At 35.5% G+C, this 24,211-nt stretch overlaps 1 protein-coding gene across 1 annotated transcript in view; it reads left to right on the top strand.

Annotated features, from left to right (window-relative positions):
* LOC133521221 (uncharacterized) overlaps nt 1-24,211 on the top strand; it is a 165,758-nt gene that overhangs the window by 87,634 nt on the left and 53,913 nt on the right. Inside the window, exon 3 of the mRNA XM_061856068.1 lies at nt 20,947-21,083. Within this exon, the coding sequence (XP_061712052.1) occupies nt 20,947-21,083 (137 nt within the window). The remainder of the gene's footprint in view (nt 1-20,946; nt 21,084-24,211) is intronic.

The raw sequence follows: 24,211 nt of genomic DNA, 5'->3' as shown, positions 1-24,211 counted from the left end.
TTTATCGTACTCGTATTATATACCTAAATAAACAAATATTTTAGGACAGTATTACACAAATTTTTTTTTACATCATCCGAAGGGCCCTTATCAGCGTCAAAATTCCGGCCATACTTGAGCCCGTTGGTCTGGCAACAGACGACGGCAAGAGGCCCGACGGCATAACGCTGGTGCCTTGGAAAATGGGACGGCCTCTAATTTGGGATGCCACTTGCGTAGACACCCTCGCGCCGTCCCACCTTCCGGGCACTAGCATTGATGCTGGTCATGCAGCGGAGGACCTCAAACGCCGCAAATACGCAACCCTTGGCAGTAGCTATATTTTTGTGGCGTTTGGGGTCGAAACGCTGGGGTCGTGGGGGCCAAGCGCGCGTCAGCTATACAAGAATTTAGCGACGCGCCTCATAGACACCACAGGTGACCAGAAGGCTGGCCAATATTTCGCTCAACGCATAAGCATTGCCATTCAACGTGGCAATGCGGCCAGCCTTCTGGGCACACTTCCCATCGGTAGCGAGCTTGAGGACATATTCTATTTATAAGACTCTTATTTTAAATTTACTTTTTATCATTAGTTTTAAGTTTATTTATAGCCTATTTTTAATTTAGAAATAAAATTGTATTTGTTTGTGATAAGGTTCTAAATTCATTACACAAATTGACTAAGTCCCACAGTAAGCTCAATGAGGCTTGTGTTGAAGGTACTTATAGGTAGACAACGATATATATAATACATACATATTTATAAATACTAAAATACATAGAAAACACCCATGACTCCGAAACAAAATAACCGTGCTCATCACACTAATAAATGCCCTTACCAGGATTTGAAGCCGGGACCATCAGCTTCATAGGCAGGGTCACTCCCCACTAGGCCAGACAGGTCGTCAACAATACAATAATTATAAAGAATAAAATACTGCAACTGGCTCCATGGCATGGCATGGTTCTTGCATGCAAAAAATTGACCAAAAAGGCTCTTGAGGGAGGCTCTTGTAGCTCCTTAACCCCGTCATCGAGCCTGCTCATAATCTAAGGACCTAAATATAATGCCCTCAATATGTTTACCCGATTTCATTTAAATTACAACACATTTATTTAAGTTATTGCCCATTAAACTATTTTATTTATTATTATATTAATTTAAAATATCGAAATGCCGGGACGTGCCCCTACCCCTAGCCAGCCGTGTGTTCAAGTTGAATGTACGAACTTTACTTCGCTTTGCTCGCTCGTTCGAACGCATGAATATATCTAATTTAAACAGAAATATTTCGTAACCACTTACCAAGCCGCGAGAAAAAAGTTCCGATTTATAACAGTCCAATACCGAGCAATCCTACATTTTAGTCAGCTTGTGAAAGTACGCCCCTCTAATTTCGACAACTTGCCAAACTTATTATAAGTTAAATTGAAATTCCACAAGACCTATGTATGGCAATAGGTAGGTATTTACAGACCACGAGAATGTTTAAGATGAAAAAAGTATATTTAAAACTTTTGGCTCACATTTTGCGAGCCTTGTTTCGCCAATTGTGTTTGTTCAGGGATGAAAGAGAAACGTTTTTTATTGTACCCTCTGAACTTTACATAGGTGCAGGGTGAAAACTCATCGCGTCGTTAAGGGTAATGAGGTTTTGTTATTTGAAGTCAGCTTCTTTCTGTTATTGTGCCCGCAGCCCTCGTTTGTTTCTGACTGTACATTTTTGAACATTTTTGTAGTGTGTTAATATACAAGAGAAAAATAATAGTATTTTATGGAACCGTTTTATACAAAGGTCAAAAAAGGCGAGTAGCATGGGTTACAAATGAATACGCCATTTTTTGACGTACTTATACAGCGTTGCATATAATACTTTTTCTACGGCCACTGACTTATAAATAAAATGCAAAATTAATTTTATAAGCGCGGGATACGTCAAAATGAAAAACATTGTCCATGGTGAACTTTGTTGTTAAATAATTGACGTTCACTATTGATGACATTAATAAAATAGTTTTTGTAAATTGGCAGCAATGCACTTGGTTTAAACACTGTATTAATTTTGATTTTATTAGGTTGGTAGCCATTAATCGCAGTATCGTTTTAGCGATTTTAAAGCACAAGTGCTGTTATGAGGAATATACAAGATAGACTGTTATTTAAACCTATTGTGTGTTCTTATATTAATATTCATGAATGTGTAAATGACAGATAACAGTAGAGGAATAGAAAAATATTAAAAATGGTAGGTTTATGTGTTAGTAAACAGACGTAATAATTGACTAGAAAATAAAATTCGGGCATCAAGATTTTTACAGTGTTAGTATGGAATTTGATCGATTATAAGTCACAATGTTTACAAACAAAAGCTTTAAAACTGTATAAAAAGTATCGTTAATATTCAATTTAAACATGAAACGTTTCACAAGCTCATCAATGAAGCAAAGCAAACTTTATGAAGCGGGCCATAGACGGCAAACAATCTGCCGCGAAGTCAGCACTCTCGCGGTGTTGTACACTTATTTACGTAAACGCTGTGTCAGTTGCGAAACATTGTTTTTGGCAGCTGACCCGCTCTCTGGTTTGTGTTTACATGGTTGTGTACAAAATTAAGATATTGTATTAAACATGAAATATAGAAATTCAAATTGTGTATGTATGTTCGCCTCGAAATGAGAACTAACGGTTTGCCTTCACCTGCTTAGTCAGTAAACGATCAAAAACCGCGTGCGATTTATTGTAAGGTCTGTGGAGCCCTTAAAAGTGACCTTAGAGATTAAAATAGACTGTATTTGTGGTAAGCTGTAATCTTTCTTGTCAGATTCAAATAACATATGTTTAGTTTATTTCGTTTTTATCTTGCTAATTATTTTAAAATTGCAAATTGTATACAACCAAGCTCTTTAGATTTAATACTAAACTCGACCACATCTACTTTCTTGCAAATAAATGACCAGAATAGCAAGACCCCTTAATTTAATTTGACATTAATGTAATTTGTACTGTAATCATATGTTGTGAAATAAAGAAATCTTATCTAATCTAATAGCTTTTGGGCCTTCTAGGCTCTTCTAGCTCTAAAACCCCTTGATCAATCCAGCTCATATTTTAATGACTAAAATATAATGATCTTACATACACGTTTACGCAACTTCATTTAAATAAGAACAAATTAATATACTTAAGTTATTGTCCATCAAACTATCATCTGTTAGGTAGTACAGCTTAAAAACATTGGAATGCCGGGACGCCCCCTAGCCAGCTGTATGTTCCAAGTTCAATGTAAGAACTTCAATTCTCTTCACTCGCTAGTTAGATTATTCTTTAAAATATATGTATCAACTACACGTTGCTATGTCTATACGATGCGACGTAGCACGATGAACGAATGGCATGGCAATGGAATCGAAAACTGATATTTCATGCCAATTTCGACTGTCTGAATCCGATAATCTGTCGTCAACATCGAACGTAAATATAGAATAACACTGGTGTATTTAGAATGCAGCCTTAACGCGCGCAGGCAACAGTACTTTGCATATCCCAACAAGCGGCGGTCAGCTTGTTTAGTTTATTCTATTTTATTACTAAAATCAAAGTTGAGAGTTGTTTTTTATGAGTAGACGAAAATGTGTGTTCATTTTATCAAGTTTACAAAGTTTAACAGATTCGATAGCGTGACGTGACGTACGCGTTTGTGTTAAGTCTCATTGTGTATGGGATTTAGAAACAGCGCGCCAAGCGGGACGTTTTGGAAACTCAAAATCCCATACAAAACGAGACTTAACGCAAACACGTACGTCACATTTCGCTATCGAATAAATTTAATGTACACTAGGGGTACAGAAAACGACGCACGTTTCCGTTTACTTACTTTTTTATAACACCACGACGGTGGCAAAGAATCATACGACCCACTTGATGGTAAGGAGTCACCGCGGCCTATGGACGCCTGCAACTAAATTTACACTCCTTTTTTGAAGAACCCCATACTGTAAACCGGGAAAACGTCGGAAGGGAGCTCATTCCACAGCCGGAGCGTCCGCGAGAGGTAATTCCTCTTAAACCGCACAGTACGCGACCATTTAGGTTCTAGGGTATGAGGATGAACACCCTGGCGACGACGAGCGGAAGTGGCCGTTAGCATCATGTCAAACAATTATTTAGAGCACAGCTCATTGTACAATAGAACACACACAAGGATGCAAAGTCTCTCCTAAGACTTAAAGGTTCGATACCACTTATGAGTTTGGGATCGTCGACGATTCGTACAGCGCGCCTTTGGACTGAGTTGAAGGGACCAAGCTGGCATCCAGGTGCTCCTGCCCAAAGGTGACAGCAGTACTCCATATTAAATATTCATAAAGGATAACTCACGCTAAAACGGTCCGGGTCCGGGCCGAGGCGCCCGACACTTAGTTTTCTATAGAAATCATCACGTGAACACCGACTACACGTCCTAGAAAACGAAGTCGTGGGTAATCCTCAAGAAGATTTTACCTGGCAACTACTACTTATAATTACTTTAGAGTTACACAAGTTATACTTATATTAGTTAAGTATTAATGCTGTATTTAGACTCTTACTAAGAATGAAGCCCCATAAATTCATCTCGTAACTGCGCCCTGTTAGTGGCTTACCCAACAGAGACTGCATTTCCAGTTTCCAATATAGAAGTTACAAAGTTTAGTTGCCTGTAGTCTTGGTGTAATGTGATATGAGAACTATAATTAAATAAAAATTCTACAGAAATGTATAAAATAATATTTCGGTATAATAGACCAATAGTGGGACCGGATTTTTGCCCTAGTTTCGATAATTCTAAAGAGTGAAAAGTGATGTTTATCTGGTATGGGACATATTTTTAAGCATATTTGTAATATATGAAGAAAATTTAGAACGAGCGTTAGATATAAATAAGGTATTTATGTATTTTTATTGATGAATTTTGAATATTGAATTAAAGTACAAAATTTAAGCATCGTCTTTTATAATAGTATGAGGCTTTATGCTATCAAATTTTTAGAAAAAAAATCAACGTGCTACTTTGTCAAACTCAAATTAGCTTATTATTTTGTCAATATTGAATTAAAGTTTGAAAAATCCACAATATCATATCTAAATTCTTAAGTTAATAGGCAAGGCAAAAAATTAGAAGAATAGGATATGTGCTTTACAATTAATATGCGTTTTTTGTCCTGTAAGATCTAATATTGAATTAAAGTCCGTAGAGATAAGTCTATTACTATAAAATAATATATGCAGCCATTTTATGGAAAGGTAGAAATATCTGTGTGTAGCTTGCATTGTAATAGTAAAATCAACTTAAAAAGGCGCGAAATTCATAACCACGCCGCGCTGGTCCGTCAACATGTCGGCTCGGCGCGCGGGAGCCTATCGTAGCCGACCTAGTGAGCGATAGATACCTCGCCCCGCCCGCGCCCCCCGCTCAGCTTCGCAAGCGCTGTTTGTCTTTTCTTTCAAATCATTCATTTGTTTATTTATCGTGCACATTAATTAAATGCGGACATTACATGAATTTAATTATAGAATAAAAGTTATTATGACTTCAAAATGAGTGAAAAATGTTTGATATGTGTACTGTACTGACTTAGTAACAGAAAAAACGAGGAATTGAGCAGTTAATAACTGCGAGCAAATAATCTTTCTTGGTGATGGGAAAGTTAAATATTTCTACGGGAAGGAGGAACTACGTTTCCATAAAAAGTGTAGATTATACATTGAGTCGAAGGCTATACCGGCGTACAAAAGACTAATGGAGGTGGCATCAGAGGGCTTACCGCGAACCACGTTCGACGTGTTGCCTCCCTGTCATACTTACGTACGAATTTACAAGTGCGACAGAGAGGTAACACGTCGAACGTGGTTCGCGATAGGCCCTCAAATGTACAGCCAAGTGACGATGATGAAAATTACATTTTCAAAACTTTTGTCTTTTGTTACCATTGTGTTAGCCGCCTGTACTTACTTTCAACATATATTAGTAGTTTATGTTACTGCTACATAATAAAAGGCATTAAAATACACGAGTGTGGGCTTAGGAAACGAACGAAGTGAGTTTCTTAAAAAGATCACACGAGTGTTTTAATGCCTAATTATCTTATACCTTTAAACGAGCAATTCTTGTATATATATATATTTCCGGGATCTCGGAAACGGCTCTAACGATTTTGCTGAAATTTGGTATATGGGGGTTTTTGGGGGTAAACAATCGATCTAGATTAGTCTTATGTTTGGGAAAACGCGTGTTTTCGAGTTTTCATGCGTTTTTCTTTCGACGCAGAATATGGTCGCTAATTTCGTGTTGCCGGCCACTGTCCGTCTGGTCCAGCGGGTTAAGACGCGGACTGCTAAACGAGTGTTACGGGTTCGAATCCCGCCTGGTGACTAACTATTGTTTTTTTTTATATGTTCAATTTTATATATTATTTTTTATTTTTTATTTTAGACAAGTTTAATTTAGTAAAAGAATGTAGTTAAGATTATCACCTATACACCACCATATTACAATAAATAGTTAGTTATAATCGAGCAAAGCTCGGTCGCCCAGGTACTGTATAGTTATTGCAGGTAGTTCGCAATCACAATTTTAGCACAGGCATTATAAGAGAGGTATGGGCATTGTAAATGTCATCTGGCTCCGTGTGGTAGGGCACAGCACAGCGGGTGTCATTCCAGATCTAGAGCAGAACCCAACTAGGGAAGTACCTCCACCTTACAGAAAATCGCAGCCAAATAACACTAGACCCTACTCATAGTGTTGTGTTCCTGCCGGTGAGTAAGGTTGCCAGAGCTCAACGAGGGGTGGGAGGGTGTTAGGGTCGGCAACGCGCATGTAACTCCTCTGGAGTTGCAGGCGTACATAGGCTACGGATACTGCTTACCACCAGGCAGGCCGTATGCTTGTTTGCCACCGACGTAGTATAAAAATAAATAAAAAAAACACACAATTAAAATATTTCATACGACATGTGCTAATTATTTGTCTCAGTGTAAACAAAAATATATCATAATTATGATATCAATTTTCAAATTCAAAATGGCGGACTTGTTTTATAACTTATTTTAAGAAATTATGAGTAGTTTAAGACTTTAAAAAGCAAGAAATTGTTTCTTGCTTCTGTTTGTATATGTATCATGTAGTATTTGATGTTTTCATTATTTTTGAAAGTCCTCAGGGTGCCGATTACGAAAATGACATCCATTATGGAACCCAAGATGGCGGACATTCATTTTTCTTAAAAATCGGTATGGGTGTCATCTCCGAGGTTCTTCGAGGTTCCGATTACGAAAATGACGTCCATTTTGCAATCCAAGATGGCGAACATTATTTTTTCTTAAAAATCGATATGGGTGTCATCTCCGAGGTTCCTCGGGGATCCGATTACGAAAATGACGTTCATTTTGAAATCCAAGATGGCGGAAATTATTTTTTCTTAAGTCGATATGGGTGTCATATCCGAGGTTCCTCGGGATTCCGATTACGAAAATGACGTCTATTTTGAAATCCAAGATGGCGGACATTAATTATTCTTAAAAATCGATATGGCTGTCATCTTCGAGGTTCCTCGGGGATCCGATTACGAAAATGACGTTCATTTTGAAATCCAAGATGTCGGAAATTATTTTTTCTTAAAAGTCGATATGGGTGTCATCTCCGAGGTTCCTCGGGGTTCCAATTACAAAAATGACGTCAATTTTGGCGGTTCTTGTTGGTGCAGATTTCAAAAATAAAGACCATTTTAGAATTAAAGGTGGTTGATATCACGGCTACACACATCGACACCCATTTCAAAAAGTAGCGTCCGCCATATTTATTTTCAAAATAGATGCCATTTTTGAAATCCACACCCCTAAAAACCCAGAAAACAACACCCATGACGACTTTTTCAAAAAAGTGACGTCCGCCATCTTTATTTCCAAAATGGACGTCATTTGTAAAATTAGTACACATACATCATACAACATGAAAACTAAAAACATTTCCATCCTCTTTTGGGCAGTTGTGTAAGTCTGTGATAACCCTAGGTAGGTACGGAGACCTTGAGCGGTGTCGGCATTTACGCAAACATCAAAGGCGTCGGCCCACTGTTACTTTTTACACTGTGCTTTTAGTGTGTAAACGAAAACGTCACATGATATATCAAAAGAAAAGTTATTTTATCTTATACCTTTAAACGAGCAATTCTTGTATATATATATATAATTATATTTCTGTGATCTCGGAAACGGCTCTAACGATTTCGCTGAAATTTGGTATATAGGGGTTTTTGGGGGTATACAATCTATCTAGATTAGTCTTATGTTTGGGAAAACGCGTGTTTTCGAGTTTTCATGCGTTTTTCTTTCGACGCAGAATATGGTCACTAATTTCGTGTTGCCGGCCACTGTCCGTCTGGTCCAGCGGGTTAAGACGCGGACTGCTAAACGAGTGTTACGGGTTTGAATTTCTCCCGGTGACTAAATTTTGTTTTTTTTTTATATGTTCAAGTTTATATATAATTTTTTAATTTTTATTGTTTTACACAAGTTTAATTTAGTAAAAAAAAATATGACCTATGTAATAAGAGAAATCGACAATAGATGGCGTTACTCTGTGACAAGTGCTGTAAGGTTAAAATCGATTGTAAATAATAATAATTGTCAGTTCACATTTTACTTTTTAAGTTTATGTAGATTATCACCACCATATTACAATAAATAGTTATAACCGAGCGAAGCTCGGTCGCCCAGGTACTATATTACTAACTGTACTAGGTTGCCTTTTTAACAAGTTGGTCCAGTCCATGGTTGCCTACATTTTATTTAAAAATCGGTTAATCTAGGCGACCATTAACTGGACCAACTTTTTTAATACGGCAACTTTCAAATAAGCTTTCATTTGATATATCATACGATGAAATAACAAACAAAAAAACTATCCGTACGCAATCTTACAAGGCAACCTACTTGAAATGTATCAATGTGAATTTTGTCTTACATTTATTTCTTATCAGAAATAAATAACATGAGGGTGCATATACCTTATAACGTATCTCTATATAACTATCGGTTATCAATATTAGCATTAGCGGTTAACAACAACATTCCCCTTAAAACAAATAACTATCACGAGGAAAATACCAAGTCCAAACATCTGAAAAAAATCGGGAAAGAAAAGCTGCAACTGGCTTTTAAAATGGTACAAGGAAGGGTGGTCATCTGTATGAGAATGTGTTTTTTTTGTCTCTATTTGACCCAATGGTTGACTGGTAGAGAATGCCTTTTGGCATTAAGTCCGCCATTTGTGTTTTTTTTTGTTTGTGCAATAAAGTTTAAATAAATAAATAATATTCATGTAACGCGATAACGAATTCTACGTGAACGAAACCGCGGGCAATACCTATTATAGTAACAACAAAATAACAATTTTCTATTGCTATTAATTTAAAACACGCTTTAGGAATTTTTTTGATGGACCGTAGACGCAGTCAAGGGCACCCCGCTCCCCACTACCGTTGTTCGCTGCCTCCTGCCACAGCGCGCGGCGCGCGCAAACTTGCCGCGCGTTTGAAACGTAACGTATTTATATAAGCAAGGAATGCATACATATCAGTAATGAGTGTCGCCGTGATTTTATATTTCTAAATTTTTGTTTAGTAACTGAGATCATTGTTGATGATCGATTATTATTAACTCTACAAACTTTAATTCAATATTAGCTATACTGCTTAACCTGAAATCAATATCTAGACAAGCACATTGTCTACATGTCTAACTTTTTACTAGAATACTAAGTTGATCGATAATATCGTAATTTTGCAATATCAGCAACTCTAATTCTATATTTACAAAATAACTCGTGTTTTTACGTTTACCAGAAAGCAGCTGTTCCAGATTTCTAAAAACTGAAAATTGTACATAAATTGAAGTGTTATTCGATATGCTAAAGTTTTCTGTAACTTTAATTCTATATTTACTTAGTTATTAGCAAAAATTAAAATATTTAAATATAACCGAAAGCTCAACCTTAAAATTTCTAACTTTTTACCAAAGTATTATTTAACATACTCCCAATGACATATCAAAAAAGAAAAAACTTTAATATTATCGAAACCCATTTTTGTTCAACCGCTGGTCTAATAAGTGAAGATATGATATGTCAACATATTGAAGAAGAAAAATACAAGTATTTTTTTAATTATGCTGACATCAAAGCCCATGCTTACAAGTTCATATCTATTTAGGTACTAACTTAACTGTATGTAGCTTCAACGTAATGATAAAAAAGTTATATCAATTTTATGACACATTCATCTTTTTTGTGGGATAAAGTTTAGTGATTACATTTTTCCAATTCGAATTCTAAATTATTTATTTTTATATTATATTTTTACAGTCTAATTAATAAACAATCATTGGTACAAGCCATCCTAATCAATATTGATTGAAATTTAGCATGTTGTTGAACATAAATAAAACAAACAATATTTACGCAATATCATCCCGAAATAAGTAAAAGATAAATTTAAGCGTTTTTGTCGCTGGATAGCCGCGGGCCCAAGTGGGGTTGACATACATTTGAGTACCCTTATGTTGGGTATTGTTTTGTTAGTATATTGGAACACGATACATATTTTTTCTTGTCCAGTATATATTTTATAGCTACACGAAAGTACTGACAAACGAAACTGAGTTACTAATTTATCATACATAATTATACAAGTTTTCGTATGTTTATTTAACCCTGATAAGTCCAAGGAACATGTTACTTCATTAATTGTGAAAGGAAAGTTAAGAAAGTTAGGCGTAGAAGATTGTATAACTACTACTATAATATATATCTAATTTGCTATCTATTCGTCACTCCAGGCCAACCAAAAGGGTAGACAATCATAAAATTTTGTTTTGGTCACACTTGCCTGTAAACGGTGTTATTGTATGCCAGCATACTGAGATGGAATTAGCTATATTATGCCCACGGGCGTAATAGTTTATTTTTTAATTTCATTACGCTCATTAATTAAGAATAATGTTTTTTTCAAGTACCTAGGTATAAATGAGTTTTACTTTTAAAATACTGTTTTAAATGTTTATTGATATTTAATTTGATTAATTTAATAGTCATTTAAAATATTTTATACAATTTTCAATTGTGGCTGAATGCAGGATAGGTCTGTGCCATCGATTTCTAACCTGTCCAAAAAGACAATATGGTGGACGAATGTTTGAAATGTCACCGTATTAAATAAATATTTCGCTTAAAATTTAGTTTTTTCCTCACAAGTGTGATGAACAACATTGTGTGTGCCACGGGTGTTTACTGTCCTTATAGGTAAGGACATACACAATGTACTAGCAGCGATAATAAAGAAAACATTTTAGCCTGGCTTTACCCGAACAATCAACAACATTCCGAGTATGTGTACCTTGCTACCGTAGGTGTTATTGTATCTACTCGTATTATTGTTATTTACTTACTTTTTCCTTTCTTCTGCGAGAATTAAAAAGGAAATCTGCTCAGTCGAAAAATACCGGCTAAATATATTTCAAGTAAAAAGGGAAAGGTAAGTTAGGAACAATAATGTAATTAAAACGATCAAGGTTTTCACGCAAATAAACAGAAGGGACGAAAAGTGGAATTTACTTTGTAAAAAATAAATAAAAATCCCGAACTGGTGGATAACAGCGTTCGTTCGCAAACACCATTACCGGGGTTCGGTAGTAAACCGTCCGAGATAAGATGAATAGCCGTCGAGAACGTAAAATGCGTATCAAGTGTTTTACTTTACGTGGTCGCGTAAACCCGTATTATGCCGAAGAATTTTTCAAGGCTTACGAAATACGCATATTTATCAATTTGAGGGTTCCGTATCATTTAGAAATATAAAATCGTGATACATATTTTCGTTAAATATAATGTAGGGCGTATTCTGAACGATTTGCAGCTATTTATTATTATGCATCGCTGCTAAAATGAAAATGTTTCGCTCCACATTGATTTGGTACGAAAACTTAATTAAGAATGAACGTATCACACGCCCATCTCCATTTTACAAAATCCATTAAATAAAAATTATTCGACGGTCTTTGTGCCTGCCCATAATTAACGATAGGCTGGCAAGGAAGGGAGTGTGTCACGTCCTAACTTAATGATTTGTGACTCCTTTACATTCATGTCGCCCTGGTACTTCCGAACCTCAGTGTCTTCCTTTCAACCATAAACACGGGGTTTTCTTAAATAAAAAGAGCTTTGCAAGCGTGTGACCACGTACCAGTGTTTGCAACCATACTTATTAACCAGTCAAAATAATATTTTAATATGTAGTTCCAACAATAAAATTGCACACGATTAGTGTGTTTTTGTTACAGTGCCACGCATAGCCACATGTCATGAGTCAAGTGATGTACTTATATGTTTATTTCGTTATATATAAACAGTAACTTTATTGATAAAAGTCTGAACTATTGAACATTACTAAAAATTAGATGCAACTGCAATAAGATCAAAGAAAATGAAGGATCCCTATTAAAGCTATAAGAAAATCGAATGGAATTGTTCAAACGTAGGTAGTAAACGATATCTTTTAGGGACGACCGTTTACATCTAGGTACTTATACATATTAAGTAAATCATAATCAAGATCCTAAAGAAGGACTAGACCAAACAAACCTAAGAATATTCACAGACGGCTCAAAAACATTTGAAGGGACAGGATGTGGTGTCTTCTCGGAGGACCTGAACATACACATCTCAAAACCCCTGGGAGAACATAACACGGTATTCCAAGCTGAATGTGTGGGAATAATAGAAGCTTGCAATGCTATAACAAGACGACAGGTGAAACACGAAAATATACTAATACTGTCAGACAGTAAATCAGTACTACAAGCGCTATGCAGCGACAAACTTAATTCAGAACTCATACTCGAATGTCATCGAAGCCTCACGGAAGTGAGCAAAGAAGGCAACAAAGTGACAATTCAATGGATAAAGGGGCATAGTGGATCAAGAGGAAACGATGCAGCGGACGAACTGGCCAGGAAAGGCTCAGAAACGCCGGCATATGGACCCGAGCCCATCATACCCCTACCAATATCCTATATACACAACCAGCTAGACCTACATCACAGACAACTGCTCAATAAATACTGGAAGGAAATGGACACATGCAGGCAGACCAAGGATTTTCTACCGGAACTGAACCACAAACTCACCAAAATACTACTGAAAACACCTAGACATCAACTACGTAAAATAGTAGGATTAATTACAGGACATAACACACTTAACAAACACCTACACAATATGGGTAAAACAGACAGCCCCATGTGCAGAGCGTGCATGGAAGAAGAAGAAACAACAAAACATATTCTCCTAGACTGCAAACAGGTAGAAGTATACAGGAACAAATACCTAGGGAATCCGTGCACACTAGGAGAGGCAATTAGCAACCTGAAAACTTTGCTAGGCTTCGTGGAGGAGCTGGGGTGGTTAGAGTAGCGCTACCTCGTTTCACGCAAAATAGGCACAATGGTTGTCGATTTGCGGAAAATGCCCAGAAGCACTAACTAACTAAGTAAATCATAATTGGTATCTTACATTTCAATTCCAGTTATCATTTATATTTTCAATAACCAGTCAACACTTAAGTAAAACCTTATTATAAGTTCTTTATCAACCCTAGATACGATATCAGTTTTCAGGTCACGCAAACAAGTTCAGCCATGCACGTTACGTTGGTACTTTTCATAATTCTCTTGCGAGTACCTCCATAGTAAGACTAGCAAGTTCCGTTATGTGCGTTGTTATTTCACCACACAGAATAATACCCCACTGAGTACGTCAATTCAACCATATAATTTCAATATTGTGGCAATAAAATGCAATTGGTTTATCGGCACGCTTTGAAAAGCCGTTTTAATAGGGAACTTGGAAATGAAAGCGGATATTACTAGATTAGAAGGTTGAAACTCTTTTTATTTTGGCAGTTGCAAAGAAGGCTTATTTTATTTGTAGTAAGCAGCAAATAAAAAATAATGGATTTTCGGCTACCGGAAATGAAACACGATGGTTTTAAATGAAACAAAGGCAATAAATACGTAGCTTCCTCCAAAAAATGGAGTTCTTGAGCTTGAGATCAACTTCCTTATAATTTTAAATCTATAGACCTTTTGTGCCTTGAATCACCAGGGTGTCTAGCCAAGATGACAATCGTTTGCGCTACGACTACGAAACGCTTTCTGTGTCTATATCACTCTTCTATTAGTGCGATAAAAATACAGGCCCCGTAGTAAGTCGCTTACGGTCCGCAGCGATCGAAACGCAACTGTTACTGTCGCACTAAAACGGAAGAGGGATAGACAGACACAAAGCGTTTTGTTGCCGTAGCGATAACGATAGCGACCGTGAGATCGTGTATAGTTGTCATAGCGCAAACTATTGTTAACTTGACTAGGCCCTAAGGGCAGTAAAAAAATAGGGCCATTGCCTACAACGAATAAAATAAAATTTACTTAAATCAAATTATTTTAAAAGTTTTAAATAGTTATATTTCTTTCAAATATAACTATTTAAAACAAAAGGTTTTCGTTCTATCTTTAAGGTCACTATTCAAAGACCCAGTATCTCAATTCCACTGGCCCGATTCAAACTCCTTGGAACAAAGCGGCGACACACATAACTTTCGGATGCCCCACTAAGAGCTCTCTCTTTGATTGCTATGATACTAATACTTGGGACAAGATGCATTGGGAAACTTCGAGCAAATCGTAGAATGAGAGCGAGAGCGGCAGTGAGGTTACAATAAAATATATATCTTTTAAAATGTTGTACTCTGTAAATACCATATTAAAATATGGGTTTTTATGTTTTGTGTACAATAAAGAGTTAATATATACTTACATATAGATAGGTAATTACTAATTGTATACATCATTATGGGGGATACTTTTATTTGGGCGCTGAATTTAAACTCTGCTTCGATTTTGCTCGTCCTAAAGACAAGATGCAAATCGTTCACGCTCCGTAGCGTATCGTAGTTATATCTCTGTATCACTTTTCCAAGTTAGTGCGACAGAGACACTTGCATTACGTCCGCTACAGAGCGTTAACGATTGGCATCTTGTCTACGCTGCCAGTTAACTGCGAAACGACGCCATGTAGTACGGAATGAGAATTTTCTATTTTTCGAAGATAACTTTTTATGGTGTTGACAAAGAATCGTAACATTTGGGAGGGATAGTCCTCAACAGATTCCCAAGATCCTTATAATATTCATAGATTTTTGTTAGGATAATAAAAAGTTATTCTCAGGGCCAACCATAAGCTGGCATCGTTTCAATGTTCGGTTCTCTTCGTAGTACGCGTGTGTAACAGTTACTTGTTATAACAATAGCTATTAGCAAAATAGATAAATACTAATAAACAGATAATAGTAATGATTATGCGTATGCAATTGTATGCTTAATAAGTTTAAACACCGCGTCCGTACGTCTTTAGCAAACCCTTCTACCTATATACTCGTAGTAAAAGTTGTGGTTACAGCACTGCAGAACTTTTGTATTGAACGAGCGAGCAACGCCAAGCGACGTTATTATATTTAACTTAGAACACACGGCTGGCTATGGGCACATCTCAGTATTTCGAATCACATCACATAATAATGGAATGTCCCCTCACAAAATACATGGGCCAAGTGAACGACTTCAATATCCTGGCTGAAGAAGCGGTGGCTTACCTGAGTAGGGCGAAATTTTAAATTTTAAGTTGTTACTTACTATAATTTATATTCTCTACCATTTTATATCCAGTGACATGTAAAGAAGCCATACGATAAATAAATAGTATTTCGAAGGTTTATTTATTTTACTTGAGATAGATCGTTCCGCTATAACTTTAGTAAATTAGTTCTTATTTAAATCAAATTATTAATAATCCGTAATCAAATAAATAAAAACCGGCCGCCATCTTGAAATTCAAAATTTTTGTCTAGATCATAATTAAAATTGCTTTCTGAAGACTGAAAGCCCTTTAACATAAAGCCATCTTGAACATCTATTATTTATTACTTTAATCGTGTCGAAAATTAAATACATGCCGATGAATTAACTTTATTAAATTCTGTGTACAAAATAATTTTTTTATTGCACGGTTTTGGCGAATCGCGTGTTATCAATTTGGAGCAAACTACTTAATTAAGACGTAGAAATAACTAGTAAACACTTAGTCGATTTTTTACAATGCGTATCAATTGAGACAACGATTTACAGTTTTTCAAATGTTTTTACTTGTTTTCTGTTTTTCTACGAATATAACTGGAATACTGTGTCATGTAATATTTGCAAATAGGTCCTGCGCTGTGATGCACTTGCAAACACCAGGTTAGTAAGATCTCACAGCGCAAGAGTATATGGGACACGACGCAGCCACTTGGCAGGGAAGAGCCCTCCAGTTGATGCATTTTGGAGCTCGGGAGAGCAAAGTCGTGCTTGCTGATATGGAGCTTTGCCTTTGAGTTGACATTAACCACACGATTGAAATAGGATTTAAACGTGAGCGTTGCGAGAAAAATGGGTGTCAGTAGGTGCAAGCGTATAGTCTGTATTTTTGGTAGTTAAATAAATATAAACTTTCTGTTTTTACATTTTCGGATATTTGAAACATTTATCAGAAAACCAATCAAATAGAAAACTGCATGGATCTGTTCCATCATCGTTCTGGCTTTAACCTATTTCATTTATTCATATTATGTTTTAATTTATCCTCATAGCTAAATAATTCCGTCTTGTTTTAGGTTCTTTACTAAGGCGAAGTAATAGAAAATATATTAATTACTATTGACCAAGTCAGCCCGTGATATTCCTATTGGTAAAATAACTTCATTGTTACGTTGAGCAAGTAAGTATATAGTACAACTTCTGTAAGTTTTGACACTTCGAGTTAAATTAATTGACTTTAATAATATTCTAGAACAATAAAATATCTTATTGATTTGATTTGGTTTGATTACATTTTGTTAAATTCCGAAAGAAATATACTGTAGAAGCAAGGTAGGTGTCAAAGAAAATTATTTCGAATTGCGTCGATTTAATTTTTTGATGCTATTTCAGTACAATGAACGCAAATCAAATTTAAATACGCTGCTAACCTTTTTACTACTATTTAACCTCAACTGAGTTGCTTTGTAAGACGCGTTTATACAGTCTGTATTTTTGATATCACCTCAAACTTAAACTAGACGTAGGTTCTAGTGCTATAAAACAACCCTGAAAGATTTTTTTTAGTTTAGTCTACCAAAGCATAATTATGTTTTTTCGAGCGGCAATGTATTTCGTACATCATGATCACTTGTGACAGTTGTGACGTCGCGTCATTAATGAGACGTTTTGAATTTAAAAAAAAAGTAGTGATACATTGCTTGCTGAATTATTTTATATGAAAAAATAACAGCCTAAACTAACTACCCTTTGTCGTATCAAAAATACACGCTGTATACTAAATACTTAATGAAACGTCTATATATGTTTCCTTAAATATTAATCAACTCTCAGGTCAGGAAGTCATAATTATTATCCTTAAACCTTAACTCCATGAAAAAGCATAACAATTTAGCAGTAAACCACAAGCAACCTCAAATTAAACCTAGAAATATTGCTCGACGCTGCAACTAAAACTGTTCCAACAAAGCTGCTTATATTTAGCGAGTTTTCATGCTGAAAATTAACCCGCTTCCACCAAAGTTAGCCAACTAATAATACGCTTGAAAGAGCAATGTGTGTATTCCATGTGAGGGCCACTGTTTGCGTTTCGGCTATCTATTACAGTGCTATTGGACTGCATGCGAAGTGTTTACCGACAAGTCCGACACGATTGCCCAATGCAAACGTGCCGCTATCAGGAGTTTTATTACTGTATAGGACGTTGTTCAAACGTACGATTGAAATAGATAGTTTTGTTTACTCGAAACTTGGGTTCGTGTAGTAAATGTTATAAGCTTTTACTGTGATTGTGTAGTTTCAAAAAATAAACTTCTTATACAGTAGTATTATAATTCGCTTTTAATCATTGATATAAATTATGAAAACATGAAGATTATTATAGGTAGTTGAAATAACTATACTTAAATGATCACACCATGCACTGTTAGTTTTTGAACTTCCCATTATAGCCTGTTATATAGGTCTCAGATAGTAGATACACAATTAACTGAATACGTCCATCAAATAATTTAAGGTCTGTATTGCACTACACTAAACAGGCATATTTTAATCTGTAGAAATAAATCGAAATATTTACTCGACAAGAGCGAAAAAATATTACCAGACGAAACGAACAAAGCAAAATATTTGGCACCGACAGGATATGAAGCAAATATATGGCGAGACAATTGAAATAACTTTGTACTCCACATTTATATCGAAAATGGTTTGTGAAACTCCAAAACGTAGACATATCTATCAAAAATTTATTAAATTCAACTACGAGTAATTAATTGTAATGACATAATTTTAGTAAATTAGGTATAAGTTTAACAATTCGAATAGAATTAATTGGTTTATATAACTGATTAACGTAAAAAAGGGAACTATAAAGCTAATGATGCATTTTAAAGACTACCTAGTATATTTAATTGAATACCTAATTCGCTATATGAACAAAATAACTGCTTAAAAGTCTTAAGTAGCAAAAAATTGTTTCCAGCACCTGAATATATCAGAAATATTAATCCATCAAGCAAAAATATTCTCAGAACACATATAATATATAACGCTACTCAAATATTAACTTCACACGTGTAACCTACGTGAAAGTGTGAAGAAAAATGCGCCCCATGCAGACAACAGACACTTATTTATTGTTCGACCAATCAGCCTGAAAGCACTCTAGAGCGGCGAAGAAGAGGCAAGCACAACTTTCTGCTGTATACTTTGATGTACGTGTAAGCAAAGTATAGGCATAGCACAGCTTTCAGTATCAGTACAAAAGTAATCAATTGTTGCAAGTATCGCAACACGATTACAATTCTATAAGTTTGCCCTAAACACAGGCGAGGCGCTTCATGTAGTTAATTGCAACGGCAACGAATATAGTTAAATACTTTATTACAGACAAACTTATTTCGTATTTATTTTTAACTCCAATAGTTATTTTTTCTTTCCAGTCCTCATCCCCCAAATGTTTAAACAATTACGTTTATATCCATTTTCATGAAAATTAAATTAAATTAATGGAGTAAGATTTATTTGAGTGTCTGTTCAATTCTTTACTTAAACTGGAAGGGTGGAAGTATATCATCTAATTTTCTGCAAACATATGATTATGAAGCATATGCTCATCATCATTATAAAAATTCATATATAAAAATGAGTTCTTCTAGAGAAGAAAATATAAATGTCCCTGGCAAAATACAACGCTTGTTTTCAACAATTGTCCTCACGCCAATATATATATTAATTTCTATTAAAGTACTTTTAGTTATGCAAATATTTTCTTATTTCCTGGCAGTAGTCTTGAAAAGCACTATGGAATGCCTCGGCCGGAAACGCTAAAGATGGACTCGTATTATTTGAGGGCCTCCACTAACGTATCGGCCCTCAAACTCACTCGTCCATCTTTAAGCGGTTTTCCACCGCCTTCTACAATGTACTATTATCGTACTGATTAAATTATGTCTCCTGTAGTGCCAGTAACAGTTCCGCTCCTAAAGAGAACTTTGCTTTGTCTGGAGATGCAGGTCGTTTGTTTTGGAAGGCGGCGTCGCAAATATTTTCATTGGATTGTGTTCGTGCATGGAACAAGTTTGTTGTGCAGCTTTTGTACAATATAAAACTACTTCTTGGGAACATAAAACATTCCATTAATATAAAGAATGATTAAGCAAATAATTTTGCTATTGCTGCTCTTGCTATAAATAAATAAAACTGCTGTTTCGACAAGATCTGGTTTTAAATTTATTTTCTATGTGATTAAAAAAAAGTCGTAGTTAGGATATCGTCAGGCTTATTGCCATAAAATTACTCCAGATTTCTCGTATTTCAATCCGACGTCGATTTCAGCTTTGGTTCAAACGACAAAATGATGTAAATTACCCTAAACGGTTCGGGTAAAGATAAAGATGTCATGGAGCGAGTGATTAATTGGTTCGAAATATTGTTTGTACTAGTAAGTACATGGAAAATAATTTGATATGGAAAAAATAAATAATAGTACGTTTTTTTGTCTAGGTGTGAATTGTTTATATGTATGTACATGTGAAAGTCATAAAATGTAAACGGTATGGGTAAATGTACTACGAACAAGTCTAATCTGGCTAGATTTTATAATGTTCCAACTTACAGGCCAATTGGAAAGTGCGACATCAAATCGTTATTTGAATGATATTAGCTGTCATTCACGCGAGCGTCTCGCTCGCAAAAATAATTGCGCTGACAAGTCCGAGCGAAATGAACGCGGCTAACTAATAGTTTTCCAATGTCATTCAAATATCGGTTTGAAGTTAGTGCAAGTTAGAATTGGCCTGTTTGATTTTACACGAAAGGTCAGCCACGCGCATGTAACACCTTTGTAGTTGCAGGCGTCCATAGGATACGATGACTGCTTACCACCAGGTGGGCCGTATGCTTGTTTGCCACCGACGTAGTATTAAAAAATATAATTAAATACACGTGTTTCGTATGCGAGTACACTTGGCTGATTGGCGGTCGAACAATGTTTGGACATTTTGTGAAAATAATGTCAAAATGGTTAAAGTTTTACAATAATACCATTTTCTACAGAAATTGTCGGTTATTTGAAAACTGAACTCTAAACTAAATTATCATCAGGATACGGTTTTCTACTAGGTATACCTTTGAAATATTAAGCCAGGACATGGTAATTGTCTGATTACTAAATTTATTTTAGTATTAGTAAAGGACAAAATGTACACAAACTCACAGACGTTTTTCCTTGTCACCAGGTTGCAACAAGACTTACTACGGGGACATTGGCCGTACGTACGAGTTGGAGCTCCATCGGCCGCGTGAGGACCTGGTACCATACGTGTGTCTGCTTACCATCACAGCGCCTGGAGGCGTGCATGGGGATTTGGTTCAAGTAAGATATACATGTTCAAAGCCATTGACTTAGTCGCAATCTGACCGCTGGTGACTTGCGTTGTCGCGCACGACTCCATTATGTCAAGTTTTTTTTTTTTTCTGCCAACAAACTGTACTGCACTTTGGCAGATTAGTAGTTTAAGGCTTTTTGTAATCTTCTTTTGATTCAAATAAATTAAAAAAAAAAAAAAAAACAAAAAAAGTGCTACTTCAAGTATGGAGTAGCGTGCAATAACGCAAGTCATGCTAAGCGGTCTGAAGTTTGAAACTTTTCTATCGTACTATACGACGATGTACTACTGTCCTGTACATACAGCTTACTAGCTGCAGAGATAACTGACCCTCCTGCAAACTAGTTTCTATGGAAGGGGGCTACTTATCTCTGCAGCTTACTGTACATCGTCACACAGTACACTTGCATGTTTTTAAATATATCGATGAAATACAAGTCTTAAGAATGATATATTCGTGTTCATCATGCCTTTACCAGAATTTGATTTTCCAAAACTAATGTATCTACCAGACCAATTAAATAAGCAAAATAAAACACAAATGAAATTTTCCTCTGCAAAGTGTAAGCTTTGTACAAAATACTTTTTATAGTTCCCTCTCCCGATAAACGTTTGGAAAACCGCTCTGATCGAATTATCCCTATATTAGAAGTAAGCGCTATCTCAGACTTGAAAACATATAAGAATAAGCTACATGTAGAATTAACAGCCCTCTTCGAACTTGAAGATATACGTCACATATTTATTAGGTATAGATACGATAAGATATATCCGATCCATATCGTATCTAGACTTAACATTTGACGTATCTTAAAGTTCGAATCGGGCTGTTATATGCCAGTATCTATCATAACTGACGTTTTTGTTTAAAGAATTAAGAAGGCAATTTCAGGCATTAATTTGTGCATGTAAAAATATCATTAAACCCTTGTCGTTTGTCTCAAATGTCCCTTGAGGGCCGTGGTCTACGTCGTGTTCGTCTACAGAAAAGTCATGAATATCCAGCAAATTGCTTTTTAGCTGTTATTGATTGCAACACAGGCGACCTTAGACACTAATGAATAAACGTGGCGCGTCATTTGTCAAGCGACCACCTATTCATAGCTTAGAGCAACGATTTGTATATTGGAAAAGGATTAAGGGTTTTGCTAAAGAATTAATTTCAATATATTCTTTCGCATGTAAAAAATCTCATGGTTTCGCAGAGAACTGCTATAACCCTAGTTGTGTTCAAATATTTTTTTTACAGGTATTAAACCTTTTATTTCACGCTGAATGTTATAAATAAATATAATAGGACATTCTTACACAAATTGACTAAGCCCCACAGTAAGCTCAAGAAGGCTTGTATTGTGGGTATCTACTCAGACAACGATATATATAATACACAAGTACTTAAATACATAGATTAGGAAACACCCATGACTCAGGAACAAATACCTCTTCTCATCACACAAATACATACCTGTACCGGGATTTGAACCCAAGACCATCGGCATCATAGGCAGGGTCACTACTAACCCAGACAGGTCGTCAAATTAATGTCAATATTTCGGTTAAGTCGCTTTTTAATAAGTTTATAACATACTATTCTATAAGCACGAACCCTTATTAAAACGCTACCCAAAGTGATGCTTTATGCACCGAAAATAGACAAAACTATCGGCAAGTCAAATCCGCCCGTGGGTAAATCTTCCCGGGATCCGGAATATGAAGGGAAATATAGTGGAACGCTCTCGGGTACCAAATGGAGGAATATGAAAAATGTGCTGTCAGAAAAGTCGTTTCTTACCGCACTTAGGGCTGGCACTCACGAATGAAGTGATATTTGAATGGTCATTTTAGCCGTTGTTTTTTACTTGCATAAAAGTTTAGATGGCGTCGTCAAAATGAAGGCTAAAATTATTTACTCTCAGGTAATATTACCGGGGAGTTTGAAACCGTCAAGAATGAATACTTCAGGCTGTCACACACATTTACGATAGGTATATTTAAAAACTTTACAAAGCATTTATATTAACTTTTGGTTGTTACGATTTAATAGGTATATTAGGTATCAATTAAACATATTATTTAATGAATACTTAACTGGCACTGTTACACATATTTTATAACAAATGTAATCTGCATACTTATATTATTTATTTTGTTGTATTACTTCCTGGAGTATACAGGATGATTTCGAGGTCGTGGAGCAAGAGAACAAGACATCACACAGAATTCAATGATGAATCTAATGATGTTGCTCATTATTTATTATCACCAATAATTATGATTATTTTTCAGATGACAAGTAGAATAAAACAAGTTTGCATACAGTTTGGTCACCCTACTCAATGTGACGTCTTGTCGCTTTCCATACAGCGTATGTCAAAAGTCACAGGGTGACCATGATTACTTCGTATAAGATTAATTTTACATGAAAAATAATAAAAATCAAACTAATTATCTTTCAATCAAATACTACCGTATGATAATGTAAATCATTTATAGATTCAGAAAAAGTGGTTCTGGATCACGACCCAGAAATCAACCTGTATATACTCGTAATACGATTTTATTGACATGAGTACTTAATACTCGTAGAGAAATTTTTTACTCGGAAATATATTAATATAGTATTCCAAAATAAAAATAAAATAAAATACTGTAACTTAATTCGTGAATGAATAATGACATTATTATAATGATTAACTTTCTAGGTATGTATGTAATATTGTGCAAGTAGGCCTTAAGGGCTCTTTTACAAGTCAATACAACATTTATAGTAACATCATATAGTGACATGAAAAATATATAACAACATTTATAAATACAACAGCCAAAATACCTGGGTGAACATTACATTAAAATTAATTAAAAAAATAGACATTAAATTTGGAGATGTAAAAGGTCCCCAATGTCAGAGTACTAATCCTAACAAGATTTGGAGGTGTAAAATCTCTCCAAGTGTCAAAATAAAATGTTTACTAAATAAATAAATCGCATCTGGACTATTAAGCTAGCTCTCTCATACTAATGCTACATAATATATAACTAGTACGTACCAAGTCATGTATATTATACAATATTACAGAGACGTATAGTCTCAATGCTTAATACATTAATTTTGGAG

Source organism: Cydia pomonella, chromosome 9 (assembly GCF_033807575.1).
Source record: "Cydia pomonella isolate Wapato2018A chromosome 9, ilCydPomo1, whole genome shotgun sequence".
NCBI lineage: Eukaryota > Metazoa > Arthropoda > Insecta > Lepidoptera > Tortricidae > Cydia > Cydia pomonella.
The sequence above is the reverse complement of the archived record's forward strand: the minus strand, read 5'-3'. Positions and strand labels throughout refer to the sequence as shown.